At 44.5% G+C, this 14931-nt stretch overlaps 1 protein-coding gene across 2 annotated transcripts in view; it reads right to left on the bottom strand.

The window, feature by feature from the left end:
• Positions 1-14931, bottom strand: part of LOC138303956 (adenosine deaminase-like) — a 289137-nt gene that overhangs the window by 169190 nt on the left and 105016 nt on the right. For both annotated transcript variants that reach the window (XM_069243549.1, XM_069243550.1), the window contains exon 3: positions 4806-4925. In XM_069243549.1, the coding sequence (XP_069099650.1) occupies positions 4806-4925 (120 nt within the window). The remainder of the gene's footprint in view (positions 1-4805; positions 4926-14931) is intronic.

The following is a 14931-nucleotide window of genomic DNA, read 5'->3' as shown; positions in this document are numbered from 1 at the left end:
CCCAAATAATATACAGCTTCCTGTCTTAAAGCTTTGTAGACCTTCCGTGGGGGACACTTACATATATTGTTAAGGGAAAGGGTGGCTTTGTCATTAGTTTGAACGGCAAAGTTGAAGTAGCAGTGTGATCACTGCTCTTCCAGTCTGCAGGGGCAGATTGGGAGCCATTCTGTACCTTTTCACACACACTGTGGCACAATTGGTGCTGCAGCCCTGGGTGAACACTCTGCCTTACATGCCCTTGTACCCTGGGTACCATATACTAGGGACTTATATGTAAGTCAGTTCTTGTGAACTGAGGATAGCCAATTCCCCATACAGTTTGTAAGGCATTAGAACACTGGCACTGAGTTCTGGACAGCAGGCTTTAGTGCACTCTCAGAGTAAAAAACACAGCAGTTAGTTGTCTAAATGGGGGCTATATGTTTGGGAAAACCTTCAAAAAGCCTGTTTCCTTACAGTATGTATGTATGTATGTATGCATGTACGTTTGTTTGTTTGTAGGTACAAATATAGTATTTCTGTAGAGCAAACTGAGCCATTGAGCAGTAAAGTGATGTTCAGAATTCAAGCTAAGCATAAAGTCAGTGATCAATGGGAAAGGTAGTTGGTTTGTGAATGGTTAATGCATTGTGATGTAGTGAGTATATATCTATGTGTGATACGGTGTTGTGTGATGTGCAATGTGTGTGCGTGGGTCATGTTTTGCCCACACGGGCTGGCCGAACAGATCTTCATTGTGGTGGTAACCCTGACAAAGCCACAAACCAAACATGTGTGAGGACCATCGCAATAGGAGGACTCGTCCATGTAGTGTGTTTAGCTAATTTCGAACAAGTCTCCCAAAAAACTGAGGTGCAGATGTATGTGTGTGTGCATGAACGTTTTCTCACAGGTGCGTTTGCTCACAGGTGCCCTTAGTCTTTTTGTCATGGTCATGGTACTTACCAAATGTCCTGTCTTGCGTGCCCAAAGTAGATGATGCTGATTACTTGCACATGCATTTTCATGTAACTCCATGGCATACACTTGTGGGATTCATGGTGTGTGGCTCTGTGTAGCAGCCGTGTGCGCCAAAATACCTCATGCTATTTGCGCTATTCTGTCCACAAAGGAAAAAAGTATTTGCCTTTAGCACAATCCCTACCTGCCCTCTTACTTTCTGAGGTATGCTAGTAGTTTCAGCTATTCTAAATGAAAAGTTCCTCAAAGAAACAGGGCGATATTTGCCTTTTGCATTTCATCTGTAATACTGACGTATGGTAATTTATAATCCGGAGATTTATCGTACCTAGATAATTATTCCTGACTCTTTTCCAGACTGTCTTTCTCCCACATAACCAGAAAATGCTTTTTTTGCTACTTGTAAAAGACTAACTGGTCACAAGTCTTTCCGATGTTAAAACAGCCTGAAGCTGAAAGCAATTATCTTTTTGTTCAATATTAGCTATTACACAGGGAAATGTCTCGACATTTTATAAGTGACATATATCAGAGGCCGGCATACAAGACTAACAGATACAATTGTTTTTTTATAGTAAATCTTGCATTCGCCCTCTTTTATTTTCCTTCTATCCCTTTCATTCATATCCCCCCTCCTCTGTTTCTCTATTCCTTTATTTCTACTTCTCCCTCTCTCTCGCTCATTTCCTCACACACTTTCCACCTTTCCCAGTTCGCTCTCTCTCTCCCTTCCACACAGGGCCCGATTCAATAGGGTAAACTTAGATCTGAGGTCTAGGGGCCCATTTCACAAAGGTGACCTTAGACTTCAGGTCTAACTTTACCTTTGTGAATTTGGCCCACAGACACCCAGTCTCTTTTTTTGACTTTCTTTCTAAGAAAAAGGAAAATCTTCTTTTCCCTTTCTCTTTCTCCACTCTCTTCTCCATGTCGTTGCCTCTGTCTTTGTCTCTGTCTTTGTCTGTCTCTCTCTCATGTAAGTCTAGCTCCTCTTTTCCTCTCACACACCTACACACCGAACTAATTTTAATAGTTCCGATATTTGTAACAAAAATCACAATGTGGCAAAGATTTTGCTCGCATTCTGCATATGAAGTCATCCATTACCTTTATCATCAAGTGGCGATCATGGTCAAAGTTCAACTACAGATTAGCTCTATCTTTTACACTACGTACTGCCATCACCTTTCAAGTTCCCTGATCTGATATGGGGTTACATTTACTAAGTGACTGTGCAGGAATGTTAACTTTTGACCGGAGAGAACCGCCTCTGGGGTAGAAACATGGTATGTGAATATTTCCTTCTCACTGCGCCTTCTTACCCCGTTATTCCCTGATTTCAAAATACTTTTCGTGCCTGAGAGTTTGCCCTTCAACTCTTACTCACTGACTGAAATACTATCATCACACGTATGTGGCAAGTTTTCAGTCCCGCCTAAACAACTGAACCTTGTTGCCCCAATATTTTAATTGAACAGTATATTGGATAGAATATGTGTGGAATTACTGTAGAATATTTGGGAAACCACAAAGAATAGAACAAGTGTCGACAGAGATTTTAGGATATAAATTGAAGGAACTGAAAGGTAGCTTGGTGAGAGCCCTGAAGCATAATAAAAGGCAACGTCCTGACTTGCTGGAAGTCAATATAACTCTTTCTGCCCCCTATTTTGAAACATCATCACAATTGTGAATGGGCCCCATTCATAATTCGCACGTAACACAAACCAGAACCCTTTGGAAACTCTACAGGCTCATTAATCATTTTCAACATTGTATTATGTCTACATAAAGTCTACTGAAGGCAGTAGTGTACTTGGCACCATAGGCTCACCAGATGCACAAAAAGAGGAATCCCACAAAGACACAATTAGTACGAAAGCTGATGAGTGTGACGTTGTCGATCTCATACTGTAATTGAAAAGGAAGCGTAAATCCCCCATTTTCTTTTTTATGTACATTTTGATTTTAAAACTGATACATTTTTGTGGAAGTAATATCCTGAAATTTTGCTGGTTCACTTTTATTGTTTGATGTGTCATCCATCACTAATTCTTGCACCTCAGTTCAAGTGCTGACTTTTCATACTTCTTCCACAGTTTGCTCTAGACATAGTGAAATGGATATGATTCTGAGTTGCACAGTACAAGGGGCAGTGAAATACTGGGGCATGTTTTTTTCTGGCTGATATTTCCACCATGTACTAGAGAATAAAATGTGGGCCCTGGGATTTACAAGACCTTTACAGTCCTTGCAGGTTCTTTTCTGCAAACATTTTGAGCCTTCTTTCAGAAGATGCCAAATATGCATTAGAAAGCAGTTAGTTGTACTCGGCGCCTTCCTATACAAGGTAAAGCTCTTAATCTTGCATGAGGTATCTGCTGTGAATATACCACTCAGAACGACTTGAGCTTTGACTAAATGAATCCGATTTACATACGTTTTTCTAAACCTAAAGTGGAATTTGGTGTTCAAAAAGTTATTGCTTAGTGACTGTAAAATACAAGTCTTGATTGGTAAAAATTTACTTCAACAAAGTGCATACGCCCACTGAAAGCTAGACAATGTATTTAGGGCCAGATGTAGCAAAGGGTTTGCGCCTCGCAAACGGCGAAAAACGCCGTTTGCGAGGCGCAAAAGCCTCTCTGCTATGCAGAAATGCATTTTGCGAGTCGGATCCGACTCGCAAAATGCATTTCCGACTCGCAAATAGGAAGGGGTGTTCCCTTCCTATTTGCGACTCGCAATGCTATGCAATTTCATTTGAAACCGCGAAAGCAGACGCTAATGAAATCGCAGTTACCATCCACTTGAAGTGGATGGTAACCCAGTCACAAACGGGAAGGGGTCCCCATGGGACCCCTTCCCCTTTGTGAATGGAAAAAAAACGAAACTAAAGTTTTGGTTTTTTTTTCCAAGTGCAGCTCGTTTTCCTTTAAGGAAAACGAGCTGCAGATGGAAAAAAAAACCTGCTTTATTAAAAAGCAGTCAAGGACATGGTGGTCTGCTGTCTCCAGCAGGCCTCCATCCCCGTGAGTGCCCATACTCGCAATGGGGTCGCAAACTGCGACCCACCTCATTAATATTAATGAGGTGGGTCTTTGCGACCCCATTGCGAGTTGCAGAAGGTGTCTGAGACACCTTTCTGCATAGCAAATTGCGACTTGCAATTTGCGAGTCGCACAGACTCGCAAATTGCAAGTCACAATTTGCTTTTTTGCTACATCTGGCCCTTAATTTCCTGTGTTTGCAAATCTAGGAGAAATGTGAGAATTTGGGTACTTATGTGAAGGACATCCTGCATGTTTTTTTAATATATAAGCTCCAGTGTTCAGTTTGTACCATTATCGAAGTACAAGACCCCTTTGAAGCATTCTTCACATGCTCCGAGACAATTAAATATGTTTGTTCGAAATTTTAAGGCCAATAAAAGGACATAGTAATATAAGGAAATTAAAATATAAAAGATTGCACTGGTCAGGTAAAATTTAAAATTTCACCCGATGGAAGCAATTGTCTTAAACTTTTGAAATTGAACCGCTCAGGCACACTGTGTGAAATACAATTACCAGAAACATAACATAACAAGGTAACATAACAATGTAACATAACGTTATGACACAAGATTGTAACACAGCATAACTGTACCAGACCAACCCGGACCTTAACAAGACCTAAATTAGATTACATACCACAAAAAAACATAAAGTAGCAGAATTCAAGCTCAGTGCAAAGAGAACCTCATTTGAAAAATATGTACTGACTACATTATTTTCTGGATCTGAGCAACATTGCTAACCAGAATTGCTAAAATATAAATGTATATTTTTGGAAATACTTACGCAATTGCAGGCATGTAATAATTGAATTTAGCAAGGAATTCTGTAAGTGACAATGGATCTTTGTAAGAAACGAGCTCCAGAAGACTGTCTATGTTTTCGGGTAAACAAATGTCTCTTTTTCTAGAATAGAGAAAAAACAGTGTTTGAAAAAACAATATTCCATACGAGTATTACCGTACATTAGAACATGTGAGGGAATAGGCCATCAGAATTCAGGAACTGCACACAATAACTGTCAATAAAAGGATATAAAGTAGATAAGAAACGTTACTGTGTACATTTAAAATCAATGACTACAAAAAGAAATGCATGCAATATATGAAATACGATAAATTACAATAAATGTTCTGAAATTGTGATTTAGGTAATCCTGGCCTTTCATTTGGAAATTATAATAGTAACTCCCGGCCATAACTTCCAGTCGTAATAGGGCACATCATTTCAAATTGGCAAATATATTGAAAGCACAGCGTTAACATCCAATATTCGAAGGCAATCAATTCCAGACATTCCTGATACCTTTGCTTCTTCAAGACTTTTAATGGCTAATTTGAAATGTTTTGCTACAGAGCAAAGAACACTTGTTTGATCTCATTTGAGACCAATATTGATTCCTACAGGTATCATCCTGTAAATAGTCTCCAAAACCAACTGTGGGGATAAAAAAGATTTATTTAGTTTCTATGCACAAGAACATTCTGTTATTTGTTTTACTCTCATCTTTGCCTCCTACATTTGTAATATTTGATTATACTATAGTTTTAGCCACAGAAATGAGTTTTTAATTACTGCCGAAAGGTTTCAATTTAAATTAGACACCTCCATCATAGGTTAAGTTCTCGGTATATAGTTGAATTTTTATATACTGGGTGTAATGTTAAATCTTTTAAATAAAAAAAACTCTTCTGTTGTTTCCAAATATTGTTTGAATTGCTGAAAGCTCATCTTAAAGAGAGTTTCCTAGTCATGAATTACTTTACTCAAGCAATTTGTCATTACAGATTGTAGTTTTGAATTGATCACATAAAAATCCGAGAAACATTAATGCTTCAATTAACACACATCAGCTTCAGCGCAAGCATAAATTTAATTCAGAAACAGAATGCGGGTTAGAACTGTTGAAGTTGACAGACCCAACCGGATTGCAAGATGACAATTCTGTTTTAAATAGTCTTCAAATGCAATTCACAAAAATGTATCCTAATTTACATTTTTGACAGGGTAAACCAATGACCCATTTCTGGATTAATTTACATTTAACTGCAATGTGGGCCAGGACAACCTGTACCCCATTACTTGTAGAAAATAATTTCCTTCCATTGGCAATACTCTTACTTGTCACAGACAACATGGTAAAATGTCAAATGCAATTCAATTTCTGGTCAATAAAGACTTTAAGATATTGGTTATTTGTGACATTAGATAAGGGACTTATATTTCCATGTAAATGCAGATTTCTAGCAGTCAAATGACATGATTTTGGTTTTAGATAGATTCACTAATATTTGTGAATATTAGTGAATGTCGTACTGATTTGAAAAGAAAAAGGCAAGTGCGGACTCCCACGCTTGCTTTTATTTTTGCCCCCAGGTGTGCCAGGTTCTTTGGGCATATTATTTTAAGGAGGGGGCACATAGGCCCCCATTCTAGGGGTTACTGAAGTCACGCAGACCAGTACCTTCCCAGGGCTTTGCATATAAAGTATGCAAGGGGCCATGCGGTCCATGCACCCTGGGGACCACTATGTTAACTTGTAAAAATATGCTTGGGGGCCTGCAATATCAACCCCGCCCCACGGACTGGCACCTCCCCGGGGCAATGATTATAATGTACCAGGGGCGCCTGTCCCACCGTACCCCTGGGACTGCCACCTCTCCAGGGCAATTAATATAATATAGGAGGGGCCACATGCCCCTCCACACCCTGAGGACCGCCTCCATGTGGCTCCAATAAGTCAATGTAAGGGAACTACTTGCTGCTGGCGACTACTCCTGTTCCCACCTGCTTTCTACCTAAACTTGGGAACTACCCAGTTTTCTCTCTTCTTTTTTGCATAATTTATGCATCACTCTAACCCTGAAAACGGATTTGTTTTGACTCATACTGGGTGCTTCCTTGTGTCTGGACAAATCTAAACCCCTCTGAAGAGCTATAATGATATTGAAACATGTGCACGGGTTGTTTTTATTCATTCCAGGTTGGTGTGGATGGTATTTTACCTGTCCAAAGCTGTAATACTGTGCCTGGAGTGGTGAATGACTTTTGTCATTTTACAGCTCAGTGAGGATTGCACTGACTCAATTCTATGCTTAAAGAATTTGTTGTACAAATGGCTAAAGACTTTGTCACTATTTAGTTCAGCGTGGATAGCACTGTGCTAACCCTAAGCTTGAAAACATTGCTAGGTAAACAGACATTTGAGGTGAACAAATCTAGAGGGTCGCTGGAATTTGCAGAGTGGTGGACAGCACTGGTTTGTGGAATGAATTAAAGGCTGAGACAAGACCCTCCTGGAGTGCGATGTTTATTTTATTGGAGATATAAAAAGGGAGTCCTGGCCGCTGACTCCTTCATCAGCACCGGCAGCAAGAGCGCGCGATTCTAATTGTGGCCAATTGGTGATATATATATAGATTGTGTGTGTGTGTGTATATGTCTATATATATATACATATATATATGTCTATATATATATATATTTATAACACGTGTATATATATATATATATATATATATATATATAAAACACTTAATAAAATAATATTCTGGGGCCGAGGTTTATCGTACATCAGTATATAGAAGGGAATGGTCCAGCAGGATTGCGATGATGCGAGCAATTACTGACAATAAAAGCCTGCATCCCTGGTTCCTGATTGGATTCTGTTGTTATATACCAATCAATGCTAAATACAGTAACTTCCTTCATGACTGGGGCACAGCTACATCTTATTTTCAACAGAAGGATGTGGTGATATAGGAGTATTGGGCCCCAATGAATCATCTTGTCATGAAATAAATATTGAATCAATTACATGATTCTGAAAAGTTTCCTTTCCCAAAGGTCCTTGACCTTTGCTAAACTTGTTCAGAACTATGCAACCACACACTGTGTTTTGTAAAATAATCTACAACTGTTAAAGCTACCTTTCAGCTCCTGATTTAAGAAAAACTGGTTTTCGCCCATAGCACGTTTTGTGGCATGCAGGAGCCTCTTTGCAGAAACGATACACATCAATAAACAGCAGAGAAGTCTGCTTTTGGTACATCACATATTTCAATTTTGATTCTTTATGTCAGTGTCACAGAACTTCCCCCAACCAAATGAAGCTCCACCAGTCATTGCAGGTGACTGGGCAAAGTGGCCAGGCAGGGCCGGGGGGAATAATAAAAAAATAAATAAATATAGAAAAAAAGAAAAGACTTATCTGAAGCTTACTGCTGCTCTCTACCGCTCTCAGCTGCACTGCAGGCTCCCAGTCTGCCCTGCGGCCAATCATGATGATGCTCAGAGCAGTGTTATGATTGGCTGGAGTGCCATGGCTGGGTGCTCCAACACAGACTGGGAGTCTGGGCTTGCTCTCTCCAACCCAGCAACAAAGTGCCGGGTTGGAGAGAGCCCTTGAGCGCATATGCGTTAAGCCGGACCAAGAAGGCTGGCTAAACATGCATGTGCATTGAGGGGAGTGGTCCCTCACACCTGAAAGGGCTGTGCCTGTCCTCACGCAATGAAGTCTCCAACCCTCTGGTGAGTGTCTAGGGCCTGGCCTGGGCAAGGCAGGATTTCACGTTCAAAAGAGACTTTACTTTGAAGTTGGCCTACTTCAAAGGGGAAATTGGGTATATGAAGGGCACCCAAAACCACAGACTTTAGAACACTTTTGGAAACAAGAGGAACCTCTGCCTGGAGAAGAGCTGAAGAGCTGAGGAAAAAGAGCTGCCCTGCCTGTGACTGTGCTTTGTGGAGCTATCCTGCAGTTGCTGGTTCTGCCAGAGTAAAAGGGACTGGACCTTGTGTGCCTTCCATCTTGAGAAGAAATCTCCAAGGGCTTGACTTAGAGCTTGCCTCCTGTTGTTTGAAGTCTCAGGGACAGCAAGGACTTCTCTCTGCCAGCACCTGGAGTCCCTGGAGAGACTACTACTCTGCACTGTGGTGCCCATCCAGTTCCTGGGACCCTGAAAGGAGAAGCTGTCAGCCTAAGAGGAAGAAATCCACGCACAGAGCGCTGTGCGGGGAAAAGTTTGATGCGACTCCGATCTGCGGCTGAAGAAACGACGCTCCGCCGGCTCCGCGGCTGAAAATCTATGCTCGCCAGAAACGCGACCGAAGGATCGACGCATGAGAAATGACGCGCAGCATCGCTGACGGAGGCTGGGAGATCGCAACCCGCGTTGCGTGGTTTTCGGATTATCGTGCGGCTGGATTTCCGATGCAAGTACCGCTGGGCGTGTAAAAACAACGCAAGGCCTGCCGGACCCGAGTGCTGACCGGATCGACGCAACGCTCTCTTGCGGAGAGAAGAAACGATGCGCCTGACCCAACAAAAGGAGAAACAACGCAAGGTCTCGCTCGTGAGTGAAATCGGCGCAACTCAAGCCCTTTTTGATGCACACTCGCCCGTGCGGGATTATTTTTGATGCACCCAAGGTACTTTTTCACACTAACAGTGTTAGTGTGTGTTTTAATCTACAGAAATACTCTTTTTGCTTTTTAATTGATAACTTGACTTGTGTATTGTGTACTTTTGTCGTTTTGGTATTGTTTTGTTTAGATGAATATTTTCTATTTTTGTAAACTGGTGTTGTGTCATTTTGTAGTGTTTTCATTAAGTTGCTGTTTGTGTTGGTACAAATACTTTACACCTAGCACTCTGAAGTTAAGCCTACTGCTCTGCCAAGCTACCAAGGGGGTAAGCAGGGGTTAGCTGAGGATGATTCTCATTTACCCTGACTAGAGTGAGGGTCCTTGCTTGAACAGGGGGTAACCTGACTGTCAACCAAAGACCCCATTTCTAACTCCACACACTATATTAGAGGTACTAACACAGATGGAACACACAAGTAAACATTATCAATGACCAACTAGCCCTCACAGTGATCCATATCCAAACTAGCAAAGTCACTGAAAAACCAAAGTGTTCTCTGAAGAGCCATGCCTCTAAAAAGAGTAAGGAAGAGCAGATGAAAGATAGTGGAGGAAATCAGAACTTCCTATCAAGAGCACAATTCCCACTGGATTCAAGTACATCATGCACTGAGGAAAAACAAATAAAAAAACTGCATGGTGAATGTGGCCAAGCACACCAACATGGTGGCCCCACTTTAGTGTGCTCCCAATCTCCCTCCATAATCCATCAAAATAATTAGCCATCCAAGCTCCAAAAGCCCCTGTAGCCCCAGCGAGGGACTGTGAGAAGCCCGCCTTCCTTGCATGCGGCTCCAGAGAGATGCACCTGCCGACCTACAACTTGTTGGTAGACTGATGGCCTACGGACCCAACATGGCGGGCAGGACGATCTAGTGGCGCTCTGATGCCGTGAGTGCTGGAAGAGTGGTGTGGATGACGACATATGGGCGGGAAACCTGCTGATGACCCCAGGGACCCAAAACATACTTGGAGCAGATCACTGCCCGGGTGCTGCAGCGCATGGGGCCTGGAGTGGCTGGAGAGTAAGTGGACCCGAAGCACTCGAGAGATAGCTACTGACCTGGGGAGATGTGGCCCCGGGGGGAGGACATCCGCTCTCATGCACCCGAGGACACGTGCTTTGGGCTGCCTGGAGCCCTTGAGCAGCTCCGCCGGGGGAGCAGTACGGTCCCCGCATAAGCCTACGTGGGAGCTGGGGCTTCTGCAATGGGGGCCTGTGCTGTGATGGCAATGCCCCCCTTTTGCTGAGTGGCAAGCTGCGACCCGTTGGTGATCATAGGGCCATTAATATTCAAGGCACTACAGAAGGTTCTCTACTGGGGGCAAATGCACTAAGCAATCGAGAGAGAGTGACTGACCTGGGGGAGACCACCCGCTCTCACGCGGCCGAGGGCCCGGGTATTGGGCTGCCTGAAGCCCTTGAGCAGCACCACCTGAGGAGCGGTGAGCCTCGCATAGGCCTATGTGGGAGCTGGGGCCTCTGAGGTGGGGGCCCGCACTGTCATGGTGGTGCCTCTCTTCTGCTGAGTGGCGATCACAGTGCCACTAATATACAAGGCCAGACAGAGGGTTCCCTGCTGGAAGCGACTGCTCTAGACCAGGGGTGCTTGGGGGAAGGGCCCGCAGAAAGTGAAGATGTCGGACGTGCCTGCCTCTGGTGAGGGTAGCTGAGGAGTGGAGGAAGCCCCCCTTCTGCTTCAGGATTGTGCAGCGAATGTAGAGCCTGCGATCTGAGGAGTCTGGGGAAGCAATCGGTCCCCCGGGCATGAAGGCGGCAAGAAATCAGATTTTGGAAAGGTCCCAGCCCCCTACACAGAACAGTCCCCACAATCCCGATATCAGGGTCCATGGGCAGAGGGCAAATGCCGTCCAGATGAACCCAAAGAGAAGCAGCTGGAGTAGAAGACCAGGAGATCCCCGCATGAGGGGTGACTGCCTTGGCTGCCACGTACTTACCAGCGATCCACCCACCAAGAGCCCTTGCAGCAGAAAGTGCAGCATAGACACTCATCCTAAAGCTGGGAACAATGTTCAGCATACCTGGCATCTAAAGAGGTAACAACAAGTGATGAGTACACCAGTACCCCCTGAAAATAGCAGCCACAATGGACAAAGATAAACCTTTAAGATCGGCCCCTCAACACAGATGGATCAATACACTACCAGCCATGTGACTACGGCCACCAGTAACTACTCAGGAGAGAAAACACCAATCCTCGCCAATTAACTCAATAACATCCTGCAAGCTATAGAATCCTCTCAACTAGCAGTAGAAACAAAAATAGGCAAAGTACAAGAGGATATGGCTGAGTCAATATCACTGATGCCGAGTCCCGAATCTCAACAGTGGAAGATGAAGTAGCTACCCTTAAAACCCAAGTGACAAACCTATTGACCAAAACAATGGAACTCCACTGCTGGGCAAAAGACTCAGAGGGTCGCTTGAGGTGCAACAATATACGTGTGTTGGGAGTGCCCGAAGGGATGGCGGAGCAGCAAGCCACAGACTTTAGCGAAGCATGGATAAAGAGTTGGATGCCACCCAAATGCCTTTCGTCTTTGTGGTCGAACGAGCCAACCGAGCCTTAAATCCAAAAACCACCTCCAGGGGCACCTCCGAGACCCATGATAGCCTGCATTTTAAGCTATAGGGACAGAGACACTATACTCTGCTAAGCCTGCAGTCATCCGTACCTCTGCTACAAAGGTACCAAAGTCCTTCTATTCCCTGACTACATGCGTGAGGTCCAACAATAAAGAAGGTCTTACTCAGAGATTAAGCAAAAGCTGAGGGCGATGGGCCTCCAATACCAACACCTCTTTCCTGCAAAACTGAGTGCTCCATGCAATAAGACCCACTTCTTTGACTCACCGGCCTTGTCGTTGCAATGGCTCATGGAGGAACAACCATGCCGATATACCAGGAGCACACCAATACGCGCCTCAAATGGACCATGAACTGTTATTACAGGGACAAAACGCAAGCCCCAGCACCACAGAACTTGATCTCTGAGATGACGCTGGGGCCTCAACAATGATTCCCCTTTGCGGTCTCCACTGGGACCCGAGGTCTCCTTGTCACCATCGGGTGGGCCCATGAAGTCCAGGCAAGAAAACCCACCAAGAAGGACTTACTGATTCACCCCCTCGCTGGTGGAGCATGATACAGACACTTGACTTGTCGCGCAGCCCTGTGATCTAACTGTATACTGTATCAATGGCTACTAATTATCCTTCACAGAGGAGGGGTCCCACTAATCGTACCCCCTAATTTAGCTTAGTGCTTATTGGTGTTGGTTATTTTTTTTTTTAGTTTTTAAGTTGCACATTTTCACCAGGGCGACAGATGCTCCTGGGAAGAAAGTATGGGGTGGGACAGGAGTTAGGGGAAGAGATTTAGACCCTCATTACAACCCTGGTGGTCTTTGACCGCCAGGGCTGTTTTATCGGAAGCACCGCCAACAGGCTGGCGGTGCTTCCTTGGGAATTACGACCGCGGCGGAAGCCGAGACCGGCGGTTTCCCGCCACTTTTGTCCCAGCGGTTTAAATACCCCAGGGCAGCGCTGCTTGCAGCGCTGCCAAGGGGATTACAAGTCCCCCTCCCGCCAGCCTTTTCATGGCGGTTGGCGCCAGGGTTTGGGAGAGGTTTGCTTTAGACTGTCTTTTGTATGACCTCCCAGGACACAGTTGCATAGAAATGTACTACTTATGCATCTCGATGTGAAGCACACACTATAGCAGACATAAAACACTGCATACCGACACATGCATTGAAAATAGAGAACCACAGAGAGGAACCCCTTCTGCTCTCTGTCTCCAAGTGATGCTGCAGTTACCAAGAACTTCACAATGGCAACTGTTAGGGTCCTATCTTGGAATGGGAATGGCCTGATGGATAAAGTGAAGCATACAGCAGTGCTAGCATTAGCCCACCAACATTCTCCAGATGTCCTACTATTGCAGTAGACACACCTAATGGGCCATCACTAGCAGTTCTTGGCACGTAAGGGCTGTGGCGGGGTGTACCATGCAAGGCACACTAGCGGTTCTAGGGGGGTGGCCATTTTACTGCGAAATTCCCACCCAATGATGATATCCCATATGGTATGAGATCCGCAAAGACAATTCTTTATCCTGACCGGTACACTCAAGGAATGCACCACTAATCCAGTAACTGTTTACACAAAGCCAGTGGCCCTACATTCTTTCCTTTAGAGTCTCTCCGATCACCTCCTGAATATGCCCCAGGGACTGAATTTACTAGGGGGAGACTTTAATGCAGTTCCAACGCCGGACCCCCCTCCGTAACCCGCCACACAAATGCCGAATATCTCTTGGACTGGTATACCTGACTGGGATTGTGTAATGTTTGGCAGACTTGGCATCTGCGACATATACAATACATGCACATGTCCGTGACTCACCACACTTAATCACGCAAAGACCTGATCTTTATGCCCACTCTGGACTGCAGAGGTCTCAAACAAATACAGATTTTACAGAGAGGAATCTCTGATCATGCCCCCCCGCTAATGAGTTTAGGCTCCCAAGAGATGGGCTACAACCACTGAGGCCCTCAATGCCTGGTTCCTCCAAGACAAAGCATATGCAGCAGCAGAAATCAAACACTATTTTAGTGGTAATGAAGGCTCGGTCTCGCCTCCTGGAATCCTGTGGGTGGCTGTTAGAGCAATGATATGCAGCTTTGCCTAGAGCTATCTTGGAATGCGCGAGCGGGCGCGTTCACTCCAACTTACCCGTCTGGAGGCTTGCACCCTTTAACTGGAGACTGGGACTGTGGGGGCACATGGGGAGACCCAGACTTGAGAGCTTGAATTAGTCAGACAAGAAATATACCACCACTCTTTAGAGGCAGCTAAGTATGTCTGGAGGGCCACGACAGCCAAGATATATGGCTGCGGGACAAAAATGGTAAACTCTTGTACTGGTTAGCATCCCATCACCAAACCACCAGGATCATACCTGAAATCATAGGCCGGGAAGGCAATACATTGCGCATGATCTGGACAATAGTGTAAGCTTTTGCCCAAAATTACTGTACCTTTTACGCAGCCCCGAACATTGAAGACAAAGAGCCTCCTACGCAGTTCTTGGAGGAATTATATCTTCCCAGGCTTCCACGACTTGAAACAAAAATATTAGATGAACCCCTTACAACTGTAGACATATCAACAGCACTAGCTACAATGGCTTTGGAGAAAACCCCAGGGCCTTGATGGTTTCACAACAGAATATTACAAGGCCTTCAAAGATCTTCGAGTGCCAAAATTACTGGCCTTATATGTAGAAGGGGAGAAGAGCAGTGTTTTCCCACCCGAGATAGATACAGCTACCATTGTGGTAATTCTAAAGTCACAACCTACCCTCACCTCCTGCTCAGCCTATCACTCTATCTCTCTTCTCAATTGCGAAATTAAGATACTTGCCACCATTCTGGTAGCATGGCTCTGGCAGGTTCTC

This window comes from Pleurodeles waltl, chromosome 7 (genome assembly GCF_031143425.1).
Source record: "Pleurodeles waltl isolate 20211129_DDA chromosome 7, aPleWal1.hap1.20221129, whole genome shotgun sequence".
Lineage (NCBI taxonomy): Eukaryota > Metazoa > Chordata > Amphibia > Caudata > Salamandridae > Pleurodeles > Pleurodeles waltl.
Note: the sequence above shows the minus strand (reverse complement) of the source record. Positions and strands in the feature narration are given on the sequence as shown.